Source organism: Manacus candei, unplaced genomic scaffold, assembly GCF_025592945.1.
Source record: "Manacus candei isolate 608988 ecotype Guabito, Panama unplaced genomic scaffold, ASM2559294v1 h1tg000048l, whole genome shotgun sequence".
NCBI classification, from domain to species: domain Eukaryota; kingdom Metazoa; phylum Chordata; class Aves; order Passeriformes; family Pipridae; genus Manacus; species Manacus candei.
Window position 1 is genome coordinate 1,416,511 of NW_026138096.1, and position 25,721 is coordinate 1,442,231.

Consider the following 25,721-nt stretch of genomic DNA (forward strand, 5'->3'; position numbering starts at 1 on the left):
ATGGTTTTCTTTTAACAGACAACATAATGGCTCTTTAAAGTATCTTATGGAGTACTTGAAATTGTGATTGTCCATTCAAAAATCTGTTTAAATCATTTTAGAAAGAAAAATCACCTTAAAAAGAAAAGATTAAATAAAGTTCAGAAAGTCTACTTAAGGTTAACTTCTCTTCCTTTGGATTTTTACGCAATGGCAGATACTTGAAATGAAAATGGCAAGTTTCATTTTTTTACTAACTATATTTTAGGTGATTTTTTAATTACATTGTTAAGTGTATCCTCTGGTGTACTGTTTTTATGGAGAATTTGTCCTTAGCAGTTCTGTTCGGTCACATAATGGAGGAACTGTGTAACATTTACTTATATATATAAAAAAATCTCTTTTTTAGACTTGTGAAAAAAATTCTTCCAAAGAATTGAAGCATAATCATGGGAAAAGTGAAACACCTAAACAACTTAGAAGACTTTCAGAGTGGGGGCATTCAACTGAGGAAACCAAAAGTGATTCTAAAGCAGAAAAAGAACACAGAAGAAAACCTTCCACTTCTCTTCAGGCCGAAGGAGTCCAGCAGGACAGTGAAGCAAGGGATCCAAAAAGACAATCAGATAGAGCAGAAGTCAATACTGAAGAACCACAGAAGCAGAAATCCATATCTAAAAATGAAAAACACCCCAAAAAAGATACTGACACAGAAATTCAACATACTAAAAATGCTGCCAAAAAAGAAGCCAAGTCTTACAGAGATAAAAATGAAAAGGAAAGAACTGCTTTAGAAGATAAACTTTCTTTAAAGCACAAACATAAAGGAGATGGTATTCATAAATCAAATGAAGATGTTGAACTCCATTCATCTGAGAGAAGTTCGAAAGGAGAGGATGGTGGCCAGAAACATAATCAACAAGTAAAGGTTTCCTCAGATGACAAATCTGAAAGGAAAAGTAAACACCGAAGTGAACGGAAAATATCAGTAACGGGAAAAGATGGGAAAACCACTTCTGAATCAACCCCAAAAGCTGAAGAATTGCTGCGGAAAGAAAATAAAAAAGACAGACATCTCTCAACAGAAAAATCAAGAGCAGAATGCAAGACGAAAAGGTCCCTGAGTGATTCTAAACCACAAAAGGATTCCCTAAGTGCCTCAAAGCAACTTGCTTCTGCATCACACAGAAGGAGTGAAAGCTACTCAGAAGATAAACATGAAATAGAATCAACTAACTCTGATTGTAATTTAAAACATGAAGACGGCGTTCATAAAGATAGACGAAGATCTAAGAGCCTTGTAGAAGACAAGATTTTGTTAAAGTCCAAGTCAAAGAGTCATAGTAAACAGGTCAAAGTATCTGAAACAGAATTACAGGAAAATTTAACAAAACAAGAGACTGGACAGAAAGACAAAGATAAGAGCCTGGAAGACAGTGATTTAGATAAACAACACAAATCCAAGAATGACGACAAAGGTTTTGAGGAGAGTGGTGCTGAGTCTGAGCTTGTGAGTGGCACACAGTCAACTCAGGGATCACAAAAAGACGTAAGTCACAGAGTTAAGTTACATTCTGGAGAAAAGGGATCCGTAAAAGAAAAATATAGAGGTGATAAAGATTTAAGTAATTCCAAGCTAGAAAGAAGGTTCTCTGCTGAAGGTCACAAAAGCAGGAACTTAAAGCACAGCAACAAGGAAATAAAGAAGAAGGAAGAGAGCGTCAAATCGGAAGATAAAGATGCTAAAGAAGTGGACAGTGGGCATGAAAAAGTATTGAATGTCACAGTGGCAATGGATAAAAAACAAAGCAAGAAGGTATCCTGTGAAAATAGAAAAGGCAGTGTATCAAACCAAGATTTACTTAAGGAGGAAAAGCAATCAGCCAGCACAACTGAAAGCAGCCAGGCTCCAGCCCCTCGAAAGGCAACTATGAATAATGATTCTGGTCATGCAGAAGAGCTGATGGAACTTGATTTGAAACAAACAAAAGTACAGGAAACATCGAACATTGAAGGAAAAAACATTCAAAACTCAATCCAAGCCGCAGATGTCAAAAATGCAGCAAAACAAAAAGCATCTCGCTCTGTTTCAAATAAGGGAATAAAACACAGCTTGGCAGACCCTGAAACCCGTGAATCACGATTTCTGCCCACAGCTGAAAAAACTATTGAACAAGAAGCTATTTCTAATAAACAAGTTGGTGCCTTAGAAACTTTGTCCAAACAAACTTCCATGGATCAAGGACCCAGTAAAAAAGGGGCTTCTAAAAGGAGGGTTGTGTATGAAACAAGTGGTAGAATCTTACGCAATGTGCCCAGTAAAGATCAAGCTTCAAAAGATAGCAGAAGACCAAAGAATTCAAAAACTGTGATAAATTCTAATTCAGATGATGTTCCTTTAGCAATTAGTTCTTCCAGAGAAGATGCTGCTGATGCAAAGTCCATGGATATGGATGTCTCAGATTTTACAAATTCCCTAGGTAGTATGTCTAAAGAATGCCATAATTCTGGTGAGACTTCTTCATTGAAAGACACTTTCACTTTGAAAAATGATGAAGCACAGGTTGTATACAGGGAGCAAGATAGTGCAGTGCCGAGTTCTGTCATGAAAGATGATGGTGACAACACCATGACAAATAGTATAGGAAAAGATAGCAAGGTCCCCCAGCCTGATGAAGAGGCAATGGAAGACAGTTCAGCTGGGTTACCTAGTCAAGAAGATTATAATGAAGCAGCAAAGTCAGAAAGCTCTCAGGACAGGGAGTTGAAAATAAAAGAGGAAAATTTGATGTCTGATGTAACTGAAGATTGTGGAGATGTAACAGCAAAAGAACTTCCCCTTAGAAGAAAAGAAAGAGAGCACTTGAATAGAGAGCCTTCCACAAAAGGAGAAAGAAGCGTAATGATCAATAATGTGGAAAAGAATGAGGTGCATGACAATGATGATCTGATACAGTCTTCCTCTGTATTAGTGCCTGAAGGAGTTCCTGAGGAAAGTGTCAAAGACTCTGTTACAGCCGATGGGCAGGAAGGGAATAGTCTGGTTGGCGTGGAAGACAAAAATGAAAGCAATGGAGTAGGTACCAGTGCAGGAAGTAGTAAACCTAGCAGCCTACAAACAACTCCAACCACTGTGATAGGAACTAGCACAGAAAAGATCATTGAGAGCACTGCAATGGCGACTAGTACAGGAGAGGAAAGAACTGAGTGTGCATCACATTCTGAAAAGGGCAGTGATGCTACGACTACTTGCTCAGAGGAAAGTGAGGTGGCGGCAATCTGCACAAGCATAGAGGCTGATGAAGGTTTAACAACAGGCATATGGGTAAAAAGTAGTGAGGGCTGCAGTTTTGTCACAGGAGCAGATGCTGGTGACTGTACTGTTGCAGCAGCTGAAGAAGGTGGTAGCAGTGTTGTCACTGCAGGATTAGCAGAAAGTGAAAGTTTCCTAACAAGCACAGAAGGAGAAGAAAATGGTGACTGTACCATGGTTGATGCAGAAGAAAGTGATAAGGTTTCAGTCAATGCAAGTGGAGTAGAAATTGAAGACACTGTGAATAGTGCTGGAGCAGAAGAAAAAGATGATGCTGTGACTAGCGCAGGCTCTGAAGAAAAGCGAAAGACCTCAACTTGTGTAGACACGGGCAAACTTGAAAGTTCTGTATCCTGCTTAGGTGAAGTGGAGAGCGATGGAGCTGTAACTAGTGCAGGAACAGAAACAGGTGAAGGGTCGACCAGTGGTGACAGTTCAGGTGAATTTAGGGGCAGTGTGACAGCTGGCCAAGTGAAAGAACACGAAGGTACTGTGACTTGCACAGGTGCAGAAGAAAGAGGTCATAACTTCATAATCTGTGCTGTGAGTGGTACAGATACCCAAGGAGAAAGCACTGTGACTGGTGCATGTACTGCAGTGGTCACAAACAATAGTGCCACTACTGGAACTGGTGGTGACAAATCCGAGGATACTGTAAATGGTGAAAGCACAGTGACCAGCACAGGCATAACTCCAGAAGATGATGCAGTCTGCACAGGGCTAGAAGACAGCAATGAGGGATTTGCAGTTTGTTTAGAAGCTGAAAAATGTGAAAGCCTAATGGACAGTATAAGGGCAAAGGAAGAAGCCAATATCACTACAGTCAGTGTAGGTCTATGTGATGATGAGGGGTTTGTGACTAGTACAGGCTCAAAAGAAGAGGATGAAGAGGGTGAGGACATTGTGACCAGTACAGGAAGAGGAAATGAAGAAAATGAGCATGCTTCTACTTGTACAGGAATGGAAAGTGAAAATGCACTGATTTGTATAGATGCCGAAGAAGGTGAAAGTTCCATTATCTGCATAGTTGCTGAACAAATGGAAGCTGAGTCAGGAGTGACTGGCACAAATACAAATAAGCTTACTATTGACAGCATCACAAGTGCAGAGAAAGAAGCCAATTCTGGCATGAACTGTAAAAATGATAAGGGGATTGTTGAAAGCAGCGTAACCAGTGCAGATGCTGCAAATGAGGGTGCCTTGGCAGCACATACAGCAAAGCACGAAGGTACCTTGCTTCCTGTAGTTGCTGAGGAATGTGAGGGCCCCATGACGAGTGCTATGGCCGTGCAAGATAAGGCCCAGTTTGGTGCTGAAGACAAACATGAGAATGCCATGCCTTCCTTTGACAGCAGAGAACTTGATGCCTCTATAAGTAGTGTAGTTCCAAAGGAAGATGAGACTTCTCTTATTCCTGGTGACAGAGAAGTAAAAGTAAAAGGTGATATCATCTCTACTAGTACAGTGGAAGATGCTCCCTTACATTCAGCAGTGGATGCTGAAGAAGGTCCACTTGCTATTGCAAGAGCAAATGAAAGTGGGGAAAGCTCTATGATCTTAACAGACCCTGAAGACACAGAGGTGCCTATGCCCAGTACAGCTACAGAGCTTAAAGAATGTGTGCATACTTTTAGCAGTAAGCAGGAGAAAGATGAGTGCACTATGATTTCCACCAGTATTGTGGAGGAATTTGAGGCTCCTATGTCAAGTGCAGCTGTTGAATGTGATGGTCAGCTCTCCTCTGTGAAAACAGAAGAAATAAATGAGAATGCTATGGTTTCTGTAGATATGGAAATATATGAGGTTCCCATGCCTAGTGAATCCAGTACAGGTGGAGATGATGATGATGAAAGTCATCCAACTGCTAGTGGTAAGGAAGAAAAAGATGAGTGTGCTATGATTTCCACAAGTGTTATGGAAGAACAGGTAATTGTAATGTCAGGTGAAGTCACAGAAGAGGCAATTCAACACCTGTCAGACACAGAGTCAAAAAATGAAACAGTAATCATCTCTACAAGTACAGCAGAATGTTTTGAAGCTCCTGTGTCAAGTGTAGCCATGCAAGATGAAAACAAACTTGCTGCTTCAGAAACAGAAGGAAGATACGAAGCTGCTATGATCACTACAAGCATGACAGAAGAATGTGAGATAGTCCTGATCAGTGCAGCACCACAAGCTGAAAGTCAGCTCATTGTAGCAGAAGGAGAAGAAGATTCCATTCTTTCTCCAAATGCATCAGAGGAATGTAAGATCGTGGAGACCACTGCAGCTGTAGATGAACAGTTTGGACTAGCTGCTTTTGATGCAGATGGGAAAAACAAAGGTTCTGTGATTTTTGTGGGAGAATGTGGAGCTCCTGTGCTAAGAGTCGCCACCGACAATGAAGATCAACACACTGCTTCAAGTGAAGGAGATAAGGAGGAGGGGGCAGTGATCACCATGAGCACAATGGAAGAATGTGATAGTGTCTTCACCTTCACAGTCATAGAAGAAAGTCAACTTGCTGCTGAGAGTACAGAAGTAAAAGACAAAAGTGAAGAAATTTTTAATACTGCTAACCAGATTGAATGCATCCTATCAACTACAGGCCCAGAGGAGGCCTGTAGGATTCCCGATAGGAATTCTTTGCTTGCCATTGGTGGGGAGAGTGAGACGCATGAGAGTGGTGTGGGTGCAGAGTCGGCAGCGCCTCAGACCACAGTAGACAGTGAAATCACAGAAACTGATGAAAATTCAGTGAACCTCTTGAGTGTAGATGAAGCCCTTTGCGTGGAGATTAGTACAGAGACTGCTGAGAGTCCTTCAGAGGCACATGAGGATGGTGAGCAAGCTGAAGACGTTTTGCATGGGGATGTTACATCTGAACTCTCTTCTGTGATTTCAGAAGCAGTGGTAGAGAGTGAAACTAAAAAGAATGTAAGCTGTAAATTGAACTCAAACTTGCTTTTAGAAAGTGACTTTTCTGAAATAAGGACTCCCCTGCCTAAGGCACAGACTCTTTCTTTAGTTTCTACAAGTGAAGTGACTGTAAACACCGACCATGGTGAAGTAACAATAGAAGCAGAATTAGGGCAAAGAAGTGACCTCCCTTTGTTACACGTAGAAGAGCTATGTGGCAGTGGTGATAAAACGAACTTGGTCAAAATAGATGATACTGGCATTGAAGTTACTTTTCAAAAAAGTAATGCAGGTGAGGATTTCTTTTTTTTTTTTTTTTTTTACATTCTTTGGTTTAAAAGCTGTCAAAAGTAGGTGCATTTTGCCATTATTATAGTTAGAAATAACGTGCACTGTTCAAATGTACCTTGTTACTTTCTTGTTTGCAAAATAACTGTTAATAATATATATAAGAATTGGTGACAAATATTTAAATAAGCATGTGATTCTGAGGGTATACACTGAACACAATTATCTGAGTTGTGTTGGAAAACATTATTAAGAGTGCAAAGAAATTACTAAAGTACATCGACTTAAAATTGTGAGCTAATATATGAAGTGGTTTGAAAGGGAAATTATTGTGGAGCTATAGATGGGTTTGTTACTGATGTGTAGTGAAATACAAATTTTTTTTTTAGGAAAGAGAGTGCATTTCATTTAGATGTATGTTCATTTTACAAATGTAACTTTGTAGCAGTTTTGAAGGTTAAGAATGACCATTCGTAATCATAACTGCAGATTTTCTCTGGATCGTTATTTAATGGTCATGTTCAGATTCATTGTCTTACACTAAATTTTGTCTTGTGAATAGACTTCATTTAGGTTACAAAAGAATCAGACAGTTATCCTAAACAAGCATTTTAAGTGAGCAATGATAATAGATGTCTATTTTAAATAGAAAACTTATAGAAAATAGAAATGAACTTACATGGTTGTTAGTTCCTAAAATACTGTGTAATGAACATCCTGCTATTTTCAACCTTTCTCCTCTTTGACCTTCCAGAGTAGCTGAAACACCAAGTTTATGAAAATTTATAAATTCTGTAGATGCTATAGTCAAGTATGGGCCCCCTGGTGGTCTAGTGGTTATGATGCAGCACTCTCACCGCCGCGACCCGGGTTCAATTCCTGGTCAGGGAACCCCTCCGGGCAGATGGAGCTCGTCAGCCCTGTAGGGCCATCCATCTAAGAGAAGGTCACTCTAAACAAACCTACGTCCTGAGGACCTCGCTGCCACCATCCGAGCTTCGCTTGGCCCCGGCAGTTGAACCTCAGGATTAAAGGGTGGGCTCAGTTCAGCTCACACTGTGTCCCACCTAAAAAATCCACTGCGCAGGCTCAAAGGGTAATGACCTTTCCCAAATCTTCGTTCACGAAGACTGGCCATACTACTACTATAGTCAAGTCAAGATTATGACTTCATTATAAATTTTAGAGAAATTAAACTGTGGAAAAATACTAGAAGAATCTGTTTCTACCACAGGAAATGGAATGGTGCTGATCAAGTTCTATTTGTAAAGCTTTTTCCTTCTCATGTCTGTCTTTTGCTAGTATTTCAAAAACATTTTATAGCTTGACTTTAGGTCCAGTTTCTCAAAAATTGGCTTTATTCTCTAGTTTTAATGATGTTCGGCTTGGAAAGCTCTCTCTGCAGATCTTGGGATCTTACAAATTTGTTGGGGAAAGAGGCTGATCTAGTAAACTTAAAAAATGTTGTTCAGTGTTTACATAAGAGATAAGCATGAACCATGAAAGTGTAAACTGCCACACAGTAAAGTATTTCTGTCTCGGTGCTTGCCTCAATCCTTGTTGTCCATTGATGTAGCCTCTGTAAGTACCAGGGGTAATGGTACTTATTCTGTGGATTGCAACCACAGTTTAATCACTTCACATGTGCCATTGATGAATTGTCATGTTATAAGTGTTTCTTTTTGTTTAGGAAAAGCTGTATAAGCAGGCTTCTGAATAGGTTTCAAAAAAGTCTGTAGAAGTCATGTGAAGATGTTGTCTGCCGTGACCTGTTTTTCAGATGTTATAAACACAAAGCTGTTCCTCTGGGGAATGAAATGGGTGGGGGTTTAAGATGTTTCTGAAATTATATTGACGCTAACAGGAGCTACTGAGTTTCCAATTTCTATAGAAATTGGGGGATTTCAGTGGTTATGGTTCTAGAGCTTATGGATTTAGATCTAATTGCCACTTACAGCAAAATATTATCCTTAACTCTTAGCTGTTCATTCATGAATACAGAGGTAGTTTGCTGTTTATTATTTGGTCTGAAAAAGCTGTTAACAGTTTCTTTTTAAAGAAAAAGCAAGAAAAAAAGCCAAAGTCAGAATTCACAAGCATGCTATGGTAAATCCTGAAAGCCCATATTTTCTAAGCCTTTTGTGTTTAAGGAAAACATAGAAGTACTTGTGTTCTTGCAGATGGCAATTTGGAGTTTTATTGAGCTGTTTTCCAGCAAACAGACTTGGTATTGTTTCCATTGTCTACAGGAAGGGTTTCAATTCATGTGCTGTATTCATGAGGTGGTACTGAGAAATGGCATTCTACTATAGCATTCATGAGATAAACACAGCATAATATAACCTGATAATTTTAACATATTTGTATTTCATTAGGCAATAATGCAGCTTTACCAAAGTTGGCAGAAGAACTAGAATTTGAAAGTAACTTGAGAACTGACAAGGTATTTGTTGTTTTGAAAATTTTTACTATACTGTTTCTTGTATTATCATACATCTTCCTATGGTTTCTTACTGTACCTTTTGATTTTTGTGCAGCAAAAGTGGCATTTAAACTGCAAAACTTCAAAGGAGCCATTTTTCGGATTATTCAGCTGTACTTTTCTAGGCAGCTGGCATTTAAACTGTCCATGTTCTTCTGTGTTAGAACTATTTCCCTCCCTCAGCCATGCTCCTTCTGTGACCACAACATCCAAGTTTGCTTTTTTTAAAAATTGGTTGTACCATCTGCATGTTACCTGTGATAGTGCTTGTAAAACAGTCATCAATGCCCTGGCTCTTACAACTGGGAGGTATTAGTTTAGTGCTTTGAAACAGTAAACACACACTGCTGTTCATTTCATTTCATTTCACTTCATTGCATCGATTCCTTGCCATTCTCTGTGTTTGAGGAACACTTACTGCTGTTCTGTTCTGATAACTACAGCCCCGTTATCTGCTGTTACAGAAGAGTTGGGCACCCTTGATAATCCAGGGTGCTGGGGCTCATGGTCACCTACAGCTTCTGTAAGACCAAATCTGTGTCTGTATGTTTGTCTGGGCTGTGATCCATAGTAGCCAGGATTCCACATGGGTTAATAATTCATTCAGATACAGGAGTGTACCCATGTATTCATATCTTGCCAGACTCTAAAAATATGCTTTTTGAGGCATAACATGGTTAAGAGACTCCCAAGTATCTATGGAAGGGTGAGTCTCCACAGGGCTTCTGGCAGCAGGTCCTTGTTAGACCAGCTGAGTATTTCTGAACCACAGTTTTGGTGCCTGGGATGCACTTCAGGAAAATCCAAGTCAGTCCGATGGGATTTATTGATTAGACTTAAGTTCCACTTGCAAACAGCTTGCTGTTTACCAGCATAACATGGTTCTAGAGTCAGTACAGCCAAGTAATATGGAACTGTAGCTGAATTTACAGTGTCTAGATCAGACTTAAATACATTTAGCTCCATACAGCATTATCCATGCAGCAATAACTTAGAGCTGATCTGCAACTTTATTTTTTTTAAAGCAAGCAAACCGAGCCACCCAAAACATGAGTTGAAAAGAGTTCATTGTACCTCGTTATACATTGCAGATTCTTTTTTTTTTTCTATGTATGTGAACATTTCTAGAATATTGTTTGTATTTGGAACTTGCATTGCACCTTGATTTCCTAAGATTTCTCTTGAGATCGATCTACTTTTTTAAACTGATCTCTGGTACTAATGTTAACTCTAAGGTCACTGTTGAACAGTAATGTGACTTAACTCTGACAGTGTTCCTTATTAATATTTGTACTGATGTCTTACTAAAGCTTCAGTAGACTTCTGTAGATCATGATAAGACAATGTTCATCCTGACATGAGGGAGGGGAGTGAGACATGCTCGTTCTGAATGTCTGCTATACTTGTCTCTTCTGATTTTGTATTTAGTCACAACAGCCTGAAAGTGCAAGAAGTGAAGAGGGATGTGTGGATCTTCCTGCTAAAGAATTGCAAAAAGGTGATTTTTATACTGATAGCAACTTACTTTTCATGCTGAAAAGACTATTAGTTGTGATGGGAGGGTTGCAGATTTGTTATATACTATATGTAGAGAAATTGAAGAAAGCCTTCAGGAATCTTCTTGAAATGTTTCTAGGAGTTCAGGTGGCTTTGGATTTGGTTCGTGATAGAGAAGGAGGGTCATACTTTTCTTCCAATGATATAGTGAAAGAAAGGTGGAAAGCATTTCGGATTTTAAAAAAGTAGATTGCTAACATTCCATTTAAAATCAATAAATACTGAAAAACATTTGCCCAGGAAGAATACAGAACCTCCCCCAAAGAATGGCTTTCTTCCTTATGAGTTTAGAACATCCTGGTTTTTTTGGGTGTTGTGACGGGCCCTGTGAGGATATGATATACAAGCATTGGTATAAAACTCTGGAATTCTTTTTTACTCTCAGAGTAGGTCAGATTCACATACCTGGTTTCATGGTGGTATCTATTCACAAGAGAGAAAATGTAAACCTGAGAATGGGTTAAAAGACTGGGGACTTCAGGACGGCAAATCTAAAATTTGAACCAGTTTTTCTGCACTCTGAGGTTTCTTGAAGTGCCTGTAATACTGTGCCACTTTCCATCGCTCAGTCTCCCAGACAGACAGTACTTAAGATTTAAAATGTGCAGATTGAACTAGCTGTGATAATCTTGTTTCTTGTAAAATGTTTAACAAAAATCCATTTGTTGTGTAAATCATGTTGGATATGACACAGACTGAAGAATAATGCTTTGTAGCTCTTGGTAGAGAGTTTTTTTCTTTTTCTTCTCCACAGTAATCTCTCTTATATGTATATATACATGCATATATACATACAGCTCAACGTACGTAAAAGGAAGTTGTTTAAAAGACAAATGTGTGTCCTGTCAGGAGTATGAACAGCAGACACAGTAGTTTAGTAGTCCAAGATTCTTTGGAATGTAAACAAATCATTGCTGTTTGAGTGGGTAGGAACTAGCTCTTCATTTGACACTGCTTTAAAAATTGAAGGATGTGCAACTCAGCAGTATAGCTGTGGAAGAATTGTTGCTAAAACATGTAGATTGAAGAAATAAGCTACAAATAGTATAAAACTGTATGTAAAAAAGCGTTTTTTATTGGATTATAGGTTTATGTTCTTACTGCAGCTGAAAGGAAAGCTGCTTGGAATACTTTAGCAGCTTTTTTTAATTAGAATATTAATTCAGTGCTTTTATGAATCACATTTTAAAAACACTCGATAGAGCAGCTTCTTTATGATTCTCTTTATGTATTGGAAGTTATGAAATTCTTTCAGAACTCCAAACCACTAATCAGCACTTATAATTATTTTCCCCATTTTTGTGATATGGAAGGCTAAGGCTCTACTTTGTCAGAGTTACAGTCTAGCAATCGGACAATTTCCTTATGTGCACTCGATCAGCTACAGGTCTGACTAGCACAATTATGCAAACTTTAGTTCTCTGGAAGCATGTTAGAGCATAGTTTCGATCATGTTTTACTTCATCCCATGATCCAGCATCTGAGGTTCTGATGGATGAAATTCTGATTCATTCGAATGATAGAACTATATTTGAAATGTCAAAGTCACCATACATTTCAAAGATGAAAGCCCCTTGATGGCCTGTATTTCAGTCATAAAGTGATTCTCAGTTATCCTGTGCTTTAGAAATCCATACTCTTGTTTTGTTTTGTTTGTGTATTTGTTAAAGAGAAGATGATTGGATGGCTCTTATTTCCAACATTGAAAGTAAGTTTTATATAGTTTCAGGTTCTCTGGAATCCTTTCAGAGAGGTGAAGTAGAGGATACTGTGATGCTTTGCTCTTGCTTAGCTTTTCTGATTGTGTTGTAATTATTTTTTAATAGATTTGCTGCAGAGGAATATTGCTTTAGAAAGAGAAACTTCTCATGTAAGTTCTTGTTTTTTAAATTTATTCTCTGTGCTGCTTTTTTCATACTTGCATTTACTTCTATTTACATTAAATATTCTCTAAAGGAAAATAATATTTTTGTATATGCTATGTATATTGAGACTGTGCAGCTGTGTAGGTTGATGTCTAATTATTCTTTCAAATCTACCAGTAAATAAATCTTGTATTGTTGTTCCACAGTCTATGACTATTTCAAGACTGTTAACTGGCAGAAAAGATAAGCTTACTTGTCCTCCATGAGAATAGAGGGGGGAAAAAAGTAGGGATTATTCTTGGAGCTTTTGATCACGACTAGAAACATGCTGTTTTAATGCAGTCTGCTGTGATTTCGGAGGAACTCATAAATATAAGAGGGATAACTGGGAAAGCTGCAAAGTTTCTTACGGAGCAGAAACAAGACATTTAACGCAGCTAGGAAGCTGAAAATGTGTTTGTGGTTTCTTAAACTTGAGTAGTAAATTTATTACTGTACTGTAATACTGATTGGCCACATTTTTGGTGCTAGTGAGATACTTCTATTGTTCCTGCATGTAGGAGAGTGTGCTTTTAAATCCAGAAATATTTTGCGTGATTTGCCGTGATAAACTGCTTTTAAAACACTTAGTAGGGTGCTTAATTAATTCTGAACCTTTTTTTCTGGAAAAATATTGATCAAATTATGAAAATACTACAAGTTAGAAATTCTTTCATGGTGCCGTTCTGCAGAAGTAATGTTCCCTGAGCTCTAGGAATAAATTCCTTTTGTAAACTGCTGTTTTCCATTTTAATGCATGTTGTACTTGAAAGTAGCATGAAGGAAAAAGTTTCTCCAGTCTGTGTTTATAAACTTCATAAAAGTTTATAAAGTTAAAAGAAGGTAAGGAGTTAATCTTTTTTTGTGTTTTATGTGTAGGTAGAAAACTTGGATGCCCAGATAACTGAAGAACATAGATCTAGAGGAATACAATGTAAATCTTCAGAAACAACGGGTAAAGAAAAATGTAAGTGATGCAGAACTACACGAATTTGTGCAGAGCTTCTCTACTGCAAAACAAAGTTCTACTGCCGTTAGGCCATTAAAAATGGTATTTTGGAGGAAAGAATGGAATATAGGGCATTGCAAAGTCCAAAGCAATTTATCCTCCGGAAACAGCTTTTTAATATTACACTTACTATATTTGAAAAACATATTATAACAAATTTAATTACTGCACGGGAGAATATTATAACTTTTTCAATTGTAAGTGAAGAAAAATTTTTGTATGGTCTTTAAAAAAATTACTAATTTTATCCTTCTAAAATAAAACACAGGGAAGGAAGCTGATCATTAGAGGAAAATCTAAACATTGAGTAGAATTTGGGGCTGGATACTTCCTTCTCTTAGGTTGGAAAGAACTAAGTTTTAGTGTAACCTTAGAACTAAGTTTTAGTGTAACCTTCTATTTGTCTAGACGCAAAAAGTGAGAAGGAATTCAGTCCACTGAATGGCATAAACATTTTTAAGTTAAATTTAGATGAAGTTAACTTAGAAATAAGTTACGCATTTTGCTGACATAGTAATTGAGACTGACTGTGTAATATCTGTTTAAGCTCTGTCCTTAACTGCTTTTTGTCTTTTCACCATCAGAACAATTTAGGAAAAAAAAAGTTAGTAAAATTATTAGTATTAATTTTTTATAACAGTTTTTATTCTTCTTCTAAGGATTTTGATTTGATTAAGTGAGTAATTAGAAGTCACGTATTCATTAGTGTCCCACATAGCATTAACTGCTTTCTCTGTCTCTGAGTGAGTTGAAGTTAAAGTTGACATTCTGTTTCTTGATGTGGTACCTGTCAAATTTCAATTTTGAGCTTATCTTTAAAAGCAAACAAACAAAGAAAACCACACTTGTAACATACAAGAAACATGGAATTCTCTTTTGGAATTGTTTTGTCTTCTTTTTCGAAGAGTGGTTAGAATAACTTCTGTTCCCATGTTTTTAAGATGCTACTTTTCAGACTTTTGAAACTCAGTAATGATGAACTGATATAAAAGGAGCATGAAAATATGACAAATGCAGAAGACATTTTTCTAACACTTCAATTATTACTTGGTTTTGCAGGCAACCAGCTGATTGCTCAGGATGTAAAAAAAGATGAACAAAGTCAGTGTTCCAAAACAAAACCTGATAACATGAAGGTATTTTCAAGAACTTTCTTGTTAATGTTCTGCAACTACAATGTAAATAAGATTAAAATCTAAGTCTTTATTTCTATAGGAGTTTATTTTGGGGGACGTTTTCATTATAAACTCTGAACTGCTTTGCGTTGTCTTGAATACAAACTGACTAGAGAATGTTACTTTTTCAAGGGAGAGACAATTTAAAAAAAAAAAAAAAAAGACTGGAGTCTCTGTTGTATCCCTTCAAGGTGTGGTGGGCTGATTTGCACAATTGTTAGGAGCTTAGGGTAGTGTGGAACTTTTCTGGATCCCAACTGTCCAGTCAGTTCAGCACCTACATGGTCATAGTGATCTGAGATCCTCAAGAGGGTATTGGACTTCACCTGAGTTTTGGGTTTGCACTGATTCCTACTAAGTCAAAACAGGAATTCAGGACAAAATGGATATTCTTTTTAGGAGTACATGGAAAATTTTTCAGACTGGCTTACACACTGATTTCTGATGAAGCTTCTCAGCACCAAAGTGTTTTAGAGACATTACAAAATCTTGATGAGTACAGTACTCATGTATTGGACTGTGGTTGTTTTTTAGTGTAAGTAATTGACTGATCTTTAATTTGTAGTAAGATTCTCTTTTCTTTCTTGTTTCAAAATAATGTAGGACGTTATTTCAGGTGATACAGCGGAAGTGTCCAAAGAAATTGATGTAATGTGTACACCTCCTACAGGTACTGCAGAAGAAAAAGGTAATGAAACTGCCCACTATGGTAGATTTTCTGAACCCATACTAAAGGCTAATTTCTTTTCATTTGAATGATTTTAAGAAAAATTATGAACTTGATCCCAGTAAAAAGTTGCATATATTCTCTAGTTGATGTCTGTTCTATTACTGCTATCAAGTAATGCATTAATCTTAGTTCCTTAATGGTAAGAGAAGTTTTGATGTTTCTGCTGTGCTGTCACCCATTTGCTCCATTATTGCTTCAGTATGTACCTTGGGTAGGAAAGCTAATTGGAAATAAACTTGTTAAAAAACAGGTAGATAGAAAAATAGCACAGTTAGGATTATGTGACAGGAATTTCTCCTAGCTTTGACCACAAGCAAGAGGTGTCCTTTCGTGTAAAAATTATTATGTATTCACCATCAAAATTCACCATCATCAACCCTGTTTGTTTCTGTAGAGAAACCAACTAGGAAAGAGCATGCAAATTGCACTGTTGTAGTTGAGTTATGAATTGCACTAAAATAAATAATAAAAGATGTATCCACAGTGTTAATATCTGATGGGGTTTTTTAGGGAATTTTAGGCTAGAGAATGAAACCATGTTTTCAGTGCAGAGGTTATGGCTTGTACCTTTTTCTTTGCCTAATAAAGCAAAGGTACTTTTTTTTTTGCATGTCTGAAGATGAATTTAGCGTCGAAGAAGAAATGTCTGAAAATAAAAAGCACTGTGTAGAACTAAATGAAAATTCTCCAGAGGTGAGTGGTTTTATTCATATTAACTAACTAAGATAGTGCAAGTTCACACTGAAAATAAGTACTTTAAATTTTGTTGACAGCAATATTAAAACTATGATTTCACCTGCATAGAAATAGTTGTGGAAATTTGTTTGGTACTCTAAAGTACCAAAGACTCAGGTCGTGCTTTGTCACAAAGTATAAACTCACAGACCATAAAGCATCAGTGGCTGATTATTGAAGTGGGAGTAACTCCCTTCATACACTTAATAGTGCTTACAAATTGTCTAAAAAGCAATTCTGTAGAGTTGTAATGTATAGTGATCATGTTCCCTGAAAATCCTGTAATTGATGTGGACAGTTTAGTCACTAACAAATATGACTTGGCTGTACAAAAATATTATCTTTTAGCAGTTTTAAAAGTCTATACATTATCACTTAGGCATATACTTGTGGTAATCTGCAGTGGTGGTTGTAGACAAATGTCTGAACCCATAAAGGCATTGGGTTTCATCATCTTGCCTCAGATTTGGAAGAAAACTTAAAGAATATGTTTTTGTTTGTTCACTCAAGGCTTGAGTCACTAAGAACCCTTCTGGAGATACTGCTAGACTTCACTAAATGCTGAATGAGGCATTTAATCTTCTTTCCTCGTAAATAGGAGAAAGTCTGTTATTGGGGATTTTGCAGTCTGAACATCTGACCGTATTTGTTACTTAAAGTTGTCTTTCAAAGCTCAAACTTCAAAATAAGAGGCCTTTTTTTGCTAAAGACCCTGTTTATGTAGAGAATATCAGCAATCTGTGTATTGGGATAACTGGGATATTAACTGTTTGATAGCACCTGCTCAACTGTTATAGGATGTAACCTTTGCTGTGTGGCACTGGGGAACGGGACTGACAAGATACAAAAGGTTGGAGTTCTTGTATAGGGTAAGGCAGCAGCATCTGTGAGACCATTGTGGGGAAGGGAGAAGAAGGCACTGCATTTTTTGTGCCTGAGCTCAACCACAGAGAATTTTGCATAACTGGGAGCTGTCTTGTTTCTTTTCAGCTATATTAGTTGATTTCATAAAAGGCTGTGTCTCTTCCTGTGAAATCTGCCTCATCTGTATTTTTTAACTGACAGGCAGTACTTGTGCCGCTATCACATTATGAATTTGGTTATCAGCAGTCTTTGCATTGTATTGCTCAAATGCTAAATGTCACTTTCAGTAACTAAAATATGTTTTTCCTTTACTTTTAATAGGAAAATCAGCCTGTAATAGTGAAAAGGAAAAGGGGACGGCCTCGTAAATACCCTCTTGAAGCAGTACAACCTGGTGGTAAGTAGTTCGTAATACCTATGTGGAAAAACAAGGAAAATAGTGACATTCAAGTTCTGAACTCATATTTCTTCCCTCAGGTGGGGAGTCAAAAGCTGATATGAGCACTGGGAATGTAAGTGCCTTTATTTTGTTTGGGTGCATTTAAACACAGTAATTCAAGAGCCATTTATCTGTTTAATAGTTAACAGCATTTCAGAAACATCTTATGGAAAAATTGATCATTGAGTTCATTCTAAGCAAACAAAAACTATTAATATTATCTCCTAATATAGCTGAACCTTTTAAGCAAAAAGTCAGAATGTAGCAAATAACCTATCAGCTTCAAACTTGGTTCACTTAGTAGAAATCTCAACTGTTACACTAGCTGGCAATATATACCTGTGGGCAGGGTGAAATTTTGATTGTGTGCACATGTGTCTTTTAATTTGTGCTGAGAGTTAATTTTGTCCTGAAGAGCGAGGGTGACTTTGTTTCAAAAACTTGAATTTTTTTTTTCCTCTAATGAACGTATCATAAAAATAGCTCATAGTATCTCTTAATAGCTGTAAAATAAAATATTATGTAAAGCAGTTGTATTACCTGTATTGCAACATTACAGTTCATTCAAGAGCTTGAGACATGTTGGTTGGTAACTTAAGAGCTCATGAAACATGTCTTTTAAAGCTCAGCAGTAGTTTAATTTCTTAACCCTTTGAAGTACATTCACTGCTAAGAGTGTTCTGTTGGTATTGTTTCTGCAATCCAACTGGATTACAACACAGGGTAGTAACGGATCAGGCATATTTGTGGAGTACAAGTAGTTGGATTTATTCTAGTGGAAGGCTCCTACCTTGGGAATTCTTGTATATCAGAATCAATGTTATTGTGTAGAAAAGGGATGATTTTAAAAGTGAAGGTGTGTTGGAATATGTGTTTTCTGCCTGCTTGCCTGGTGAGGCACCGGCTGGCATGGCTGTCAGAAATCTTGGAAATTCACCTCGGATATGGATAGCAGGAGTTCTTATCTCTGCTTGTTCTTTCCTCACAACATTTCAGGCAGCTCTTTGAGTCCTGTCCCTTCTACAGGTCTACTGGAGTTTTGTTTCAAAATTCCTAATGTTTCCTAATTGATTTTTTACCCCCAGTATTAATTTAATGAAATATAATTTGAACTGGTGTGGGGTTTGGTATTTGGTTTTTCTGTTCTGATGTTTTGGATTGGATTTTGTTTGGTTGTTTTTTGGGGTTTTTTTGTTCAGTTAAGAATTAAAACTAATTTTAAAATCACACTCAGAAATAGATGTACCTTGGCAGCCTCAGTACTGGAACAGAACCATCTTGTTCTGGTTCAACTATTGTAAAGGTCCTGTACCTCTTAGTGACAGGCTGGCTCTGGGAGGAGCGTTACTTGCCCCCATCTGAGATGAGGGTTCTGGAAGGTGAGATACTACCTTTGCATGACAGTTTCCTCAGGGCTGCTTTGGGAACATGGTACTACTTCAGAGGAAGCATAGGCATCCTAGTGGAGTTGTTCAGTGATGAAAGAATATGATATTTTGGACACTCATCATAGGAGATTCTGTAATTATACATAGCTTTGTTGCATTCTGAGTAAATTAAAAATTCTGGTGATTTGTAATTCTGTAAATCTGTTTGTGTGATTACATCAAGTGACTGTACTAAACTTTTTTGTATTGTTGATAGTTAAATTTTCAGAGATGTATTTGACTGAAAGGGCTTTTACCTTTTGTGTCTTTTCTTGCAATGACTAGTGTAAATTAGGTTACTGGAACTGCTGTTAATTGTTTATGGGCTGACTTGGCTTGTTTCTGATTTTTATCAGAAATGGAGAAATGTATCCTATGTTAAACTCAGTACAAACTTTGTGATGCTCATGAGAGTGTTCATGTCTTCTAGATTGACAGATAAGCTCACAATGCATGTAAGCAAGTCTCTGTGATTATGTAATACAATGCTGGATTTTTCTGGTTTTCTTTAAATTAAGAAACCCACTTTTTTTTTTTATTTTCAGCTGCAGTTTTCTACCTTTGCAAGTAGAGGGAAAACACCTCAAATAGGTAAGAAAGTTATATCTGATTTACCATATAAAACAAAAGATAGAAGAAAGAGGTGGGTTTCCAAGAAAAAGAAAATCACATGTGTCCTTCCTAAACATCATCTCTGGCAGTCAGTGTTATTCATGAAAAAACATCTGAGTAAACAGATGAATTGAAGACTTGTCCCTAATTGCTACCAAGTTTTTAATTTTGAAAAAGAGCAGTTTGATAAGAACTAAATTCAAAGATGCAGCAGCACTGTTAAGTGCTGATTGATGCATAGCAGAATACACCTAATAACTAATTTGTGTGGCTAGCCACATGGCAGAGCTTCAGAGGAAGGTAGGTACCCCGTCAGACTGGTTCTTAGTGACTGTTTTCCATTTCTGCTGATTTTCTTTCATACAGTGACTGTTAATCACACTACATTAGCTCTTAAAATTTTAAATTTTGTTCAGTTAATTGACCTATCTGTGGATATGTGTCTAAAGAGCTTAGTGGTATCTCGAGGGGATATTTCTTTCCCCTTTCACAGCTGCTGTAAGATCTTTAAAAGATGATTGCGTAGCTTGACTGAGAAATGTACTTTTGGTGCTTCAAACTAAAATCAAATTAGGTGAAATACTTTGCTATTGCTTTCCTAATTTTTCTTGTGTATAGAGTCTGAACTGCACTGGTTGTTTAAACATATCATTTTAATTATGACCATTCATAAAACAGACTTTAAAACCCATGGCAGGAAGCAGATGAACCTGAAAGGCAGGTTAAAAAGTGGTTTGTAAAGAAATATAAACAAACACGCAACAAACCTGGAAAACAAATCTTCAAAACAAATCTTCTAGTTTCCAAAAGTTTGTTTCTACAGAGATATTAATCTGGCTGCACTGCACATATGAACTGTTTCCTATTTTCTCCACATTTGTTAAAATGTCAGCTTTAATCCATTTGCTTCAGAATTGTCTCTGAAGGGTTAGCTGGCTGTGTGGTACTTGGCTTTTATCAAGGATAAAAAACAAGAATGTGACAAAGGAGTCAACCTACATGCTGGTTTGCTTTTTATTGACAAGGACAGTCACTTGACTGTGTAATTAAAGCTTAATTCCATTTTCCAGGTAAAAGGTTGTTAATGTCACAGCGATGTTAAAAAGAGTGTATAAAGTAGATGAAATACGCTGTTAAACTTTTCATCCTCTGTTAGCATTCATGTGACAAAAGGATTTGAAAACCCCTGGCAGTGAAGAGAAAGCAAAGTGGAATCCCTCTATGCAGCTCACTCAGCCTGGTGATTTCTGGGTGTTCGTGGCAGGGACAGACTCGCATATGGAGTGGGGTGCAGAGAGTTTCTTTTTGGTCGGTACAGCAGAGGAAGTTGAGACATCTGTTTTCTGAAGGCAGCATTCTTCCATAGCACAGACACTGAACTTGAAACTAATTCATCATGACTGGGCTTCACGAACGAAGATTTGGGGAGGGCTCTACCCACGTTTGTTACAAGTGCTTTGGTGGCTGAAAAGGCCAATACGAGATAAGACACGTCCGATCGCAAAAGGCACAGCAGAAAGACTCCTTAGGTGGTATATTCTGCAAGACACGGTTCTTTCTGCATTGTCTTTTCTCCTCAAGAGTGATCCTGTGTGCGTTCTCAAAGGAAGCAACAGCGTTATAGATGGTGTGTCTCCAGACCTCCCGATTGGAGGCCAGAGTAGACCAGTTATGTTGGTCAATATGGCCAAGGCTGAGATGTTGTTTCAGGGAGTCCTTGTATCTTCTCTTTGGGGCTCCTCTCTTGCGGCAGCCGTGGCAAGTTCACCATAAAGCAAGATCTTAGGGAGGCGGTGGTTGGTCCTTCATCCTTGAGACGTGCCCTGCCCATCGCAGCTGTGTTCTCAGCAACATGGCCTCAATACTTGTGACTGCTGCTTGTTCTAGAACAGATGTATTGGTCACATAATCTGACCAGTGGATGTTTAGGATTGTACGGAAACAGCGTTGATGGAAGCGCTCTGGAAGACGCAGGTGGTGGCGGTAGATGACCCATGATTCGGATCCATGTAAAAGAGTAGACAGCACAATGGCTCTGTAAACACTGATCTTTGTACTTTTCTTCAAGTGTTTATTTCACCAAACTCTTTTGTGGAGTTTTCCAAAAGCACTATATGCCTTTGCTAACCTGTTGTCTATCTCTCCGTCAATCTTACCATCCGAGGAGATGAGGCTGCCTAGGTAATTAAACTGCTGGACTGATTCGAGCTCTGATTCACCAATGGTGACATGGGGATATAGAGTTAGTCATGTAGAAATGGTAACCACAGACACAGACTGGGTTGAGACATGAGTTGTAGAGTTATAGATGTGTTTTAACATGCACAGACCAGTCAGCAAAAATTACTGAATTGGACGTAAGTACTTCAGCAGAGAGTCATGTGATTTGCATACTAGGTATTAGACAGGTTTTAAATAGTGTCTTTTTGAGCTACAGTCATCTTGGTGCCTCACCATGGGCACAGTTAAGCACTAGAACAGATTGCCTAGAACACATGGAGGAACCATGTACTTGGAGACTTTCAAAATTGGACTGAACAAGATCTTGATCAGATCAATTAATTTAGCCATGCTTTGAACAGGAGGTTGGACTAGATGACCTCCAGAAGCCCTTTCCAAGCTAAATTTTTCTGTGATTCTGTCATTAGTTGACAGTAATTAAATGGGAGTGAGTAACTTTTGCTTTTCCATGAAAACAAAACAGCATATGCAACAAAGCAATAAATACTGTCAGTCATATAAAGCCTTAGTACTTAAAAAAAATTAATCATTGTCCCAGTCCTTGTATATAACAAAATACAAGAAAGCCATATTCTAAATTAAAAAGAGACTTTAAATGTTTTCTGATCTTCTGTGATGTTTATACAAAGTTGACAGAGTATGAAAGAACACCCTTTCAAATTGATGGGTGAAAGATTTGAAGTTCAGGATCAAGTTTTTTTCTTTCCTTTTTTTTAGGTACAGATGTATCCGATAAGAAAGAAACAACAAATGTAAGTGCAACCATTTTAATTTGTAAATCTATAAGCTGTATGTAACGAAAAATGTCTGTCTTCTATGTAAAGTAAATTGTTCTTGACTTCCTTGCTTCCATTTTGTTTTCTCAGGAAGATGAAGCTGAGAAAGCAGAAATGGCTGTGCGTAAAAGGGGAAGAAAGTCCAGACGTTCTCTGGTTCAGTCAGAGGAAACTGGTAAAAGCATGAAACTGTGCTACTCCATAAGAATGAGAAGATATTACTGTGCCTTTCTGTTTACTAATAGCAACAAGATAAGCTTTATTCAATTTTCCTTTCTTGAGGAAAAATCATTGAGTTACAGCTAGTGTAAATATTATGTAAATATGTGTAAATTGCTGTAATCTCATGTCAGAATTGCTACATCCCAGATGCTTCTGTAAAGCCTCATGAATTTTCTATGAATACTGGCTATGAGCTGTGTAAGTAAACTATGGTGAATGTGTTAGCAAGATTAAGTCAAACAAGTGTGAATTAAAAATGTTGAAGCATGAAGGAAATGGAAAATTACTGGAAATGGGATTTGTGACTAGAATACCTTTTCTAAGTTAAGTGTTCATATCGTTTTGGAGGGCTTTTGGAAAATTATAACAGATGTGTAAACTTTTACATGGACAGAAACACTGGAACCAGAGAAAAAACGTCGGAAATTAACGTCTTCTGAAGATGAACTAAAAGAGCAAGAGGAAGCTGAGGAAGAAGATGGTGAGGAAGATGATGATGCACATTCCAGGACCACAACTAGATCAGCCACAAGATTAGAGGCTCAAAGGTAACTGCATAGAGACACCAATAGCAAGCTTTTTTCTGCATTGGTCTTAGTTGTGGGGTTTGTTTCAGGGAAGAGATTGTTACTTCCTTTTTTTGTCTTTTTTTTGTTTATGTACTTTAAATTGATGAGAGCTTCCCAAATAGTTATGATTCTAATTCTAGTACAGCTTTCCTAGGGATGAAGAGACAAAAGGTGAAGGGTGGGGGGAAACTTAGGATCTCACAAAGGCATACTTGAGTATGTAAGAAGGTAAGAATTGGTCCTGTTGGCAGTCTTCATCCTAAGTGATGCCTCAGAAGCTGAGTCTAGTTCTGATAGGTAAAAATGAGACCTCTGACTTGACTCTGCAATTCACTGTTTAGTATTTGGAGTTGGAAAAATGTGAAAATATGATTATCCATGTAAGTTTCTGGTTTTTAAATACATGAATCTGCAGTGCTGGAGGATTTAATTTCTAGTGTGGTTATCTGCAAGATTGGAGAGCAATCTTACTGTAAAAGACTGGTGTGGTAGCAAGAGCTCTTTTATGAAGCTGTTCTCATCTCCCTTAGCACAGGTCTGCCTTTTTGTAGGCAAACGGAATTCTAGCAGAGCTTATCCTCTTGATTTTATTGGGGAAATAGTGAAAGAAAGCAGCTTTGGAAAGTTGCTGCCATTCAGAACAGAATTGGAGTCCAAGCTTTTTTTATGTTCATGTGAGATTTCTTTAAATTGACCAGATTTACTTCAGTCATAAATATATTATATGTTATATTATATGTTAACCCTTGGACCTTATTTGAAGCACAGTTCGCACTATGCTCTTGAACTGATAATTTCAGAGCTGAATTAGAAAGCAGTTATGGGATTTTAATTTAAATAAAAACTCAGAACGTTTACCACTTAGTAAACAATAGTTTTGTTTTGGTAAAGGCAGAGGGACTTCTGTTAGTCTCACATAATTGTTAACTCTAATAGTGGTTTTATTCTGATTGCTTGTGGAAACATCTACTTTTTATAGATTTGGGGTTGTGTCTCAGTTTTCCAGTGCTGCCTTTCTAGCTCCAATTGTAACAAAGCATCTCTACCTTAAGGTGCTATATACAGTCTGCATTTTATAAGCAGCATTTGGGAATAATTCTGTAGAAGGGGATGATGCTTCATTTTCAGCATTGCTGGATTAACAGTTTCTCTGACTTAAGTAACCTGTTTTCCAAACTATGAAGTTAGTGGCCAGTAACAAGTTTTTCATGTTTCTGAAGTAGTGGATACCAAAGCTCGTATGAGTGAATTCATAACAAGTTGCTTTTTTAAACGTGGGCACTTATGTACCAAAATTATTGTGGACTTGGAATGAGTATTTTTATTTAGTTAAATGCTAAATATTGTCAGTAAAGTAGCCATTTGAAAATACACAGCTTGGCATTGAAGTTTGTCTTGAAGCAGCAAATACAGTTTTTTCACTGTTCCTTTTGGCAACTTTTATATACTAGTTGCAAATGCTGTGTAGTCTTAATTTGCTGCACTTGGAGTGCAAGAAGAAAGTGACTTGGTAAAAGTATCTTGTTATATATGCATTCATCATTCTTTTGTATTACAGAAAACAGCCCAGCAAGCCAACCACACGTGCAACTTCTAAAGGCAGCAGTCCAAGTTCAGTTTCTCCTAGAAAACGACAGAAACTAGCAACTAAAAAAAGATCTCCAAGTGATACAAAAATTAATAAATCTCCTCCATTGACACAGTAAGTACTAAAGTTGAATCCACTTCGAGTATTTGTTTTGGAAGCCACTACATTGATCCTTTCCTTATATGTAATACACTGTTTCAAAATCAGAACAGCAGTCTAGTTTTGTTCTGTTCTCTTGTGATATATAAAAGCTTTTAAAGGATTTTCTTCTGTTTATGTTTTTATTTTTTCTTCCTTTCTTTAACATTTGGAAGACTAGATTTTTTTCTTTACATCCTCAGAAACCTGAAATCTGGGAGAATCTGAAAATGGTATTATTCAGTATTTTAACTTCAGCTGTGATTCTTTCCCAGGTGGGGGGAAAGAATATCGATAGTGCAGGTTAAAGCCAAATATAATGACATGATTCCAATGCTTAAAAAAGTCTAAGTTTAGCTGATAAAAAGAGGAGAAACTCTGAGAGTCCTCATATCAAATTTTGAGTATATCTCCCTTTCCCTCCTTTCCTGGTACACTTTTTAATGTGTTATATGCCAAATGTATCTGTCATCCTCTGTGAAATGTGGCAGTGTCTTCAAACTGAACCGAGACACGTGTATCGTGCGCTGATGGGCCGTCACAGTTCACCTCATGTTCATTTCTCTGAATGGTTAGAATGGCCAAGAGTTTAAGCCAGTTGCATCTGAAATATGGTGTGCTTATAGATGTATGCTTAAATAGAGGTAAGGGTATATGATCTCTGCCCTTTACTCCCTCTTGTGTATGCAAGACTTGAGCTGCTGTTGCCACTATTCTGTCTTTGTGAGACAGGGTACAAGGTAATGTAGTCCATTATATTCTGTTATAACCCACA

The 25,721-nt window shown here is 37.4% G+C and overlaps 1 protein-coding gene across 3 annotated transcripts in view; it reads left to right on the top strand.

Annotated features, from left to right (window-relative positions):
• Positions 1-25,721, top strand: part of BOD1L1 (biorientation of chromosomes in cell division 1 like 1) — a 36,446-nt gene that overhangs the window by 9,191 nt on the left and 1,534 nt on the right. For 2 of the 3 annotated variants that reach the window (XM_051798403.1, XM_051798404.1), the window contains exons 10-24: positions 389-6,482; positions 8,854-8,921; positions 10,389-10,458; positions 12,344-12,387; positions 13,301-13,388; positions 14,490-14,566; positions 15,209-15,293; positions 15,955-16,028; positions 17,256-17,331; positions 17,412-17,446; positions 19,346-19,391; positions 22,371-22,405; positions 22,520-22,604; positions 23,046-23,199; positions 24,779-24,922. In XM_051798403.1, coding sequence (XP_051654363.1) covers positions 389-6,482; positions 8,854-8,921; positions 10,389-10,458; positions 12,344-12,387; positions 13,301-13,388; positions 14,490-14,566; positions 15,209-15,293; positions 15,955-16,028; positions 17,256-17,331; positions 17,412-17,446; positions 19,346-19,391; positions 22,371-22,405; positions 22,520-22,604; positions 23,046-23,199; positions 24,779-24,922 — 7,175 coding nt within the window. The remainder of the gene's footprint in view (positions 1-388; positions 6,483-8,853; positions 8,922-10,388; positions 10,459-12,343; positions 12,388-13,300; positions 13,389-14,489; positions 14,567-15,208; positions 15,294-15,954; positions 16,029-17,255; positions 17,332-17,411; positions 17,447-19,345; positions 19,392-22,370; positions 22,406-22,519; positions 22,605-23,045; positions 23,200-24,778; positions 24,923-25,721) is intronic. The other variant, XM_051798405.1, reaches the window with a different exon arrangement.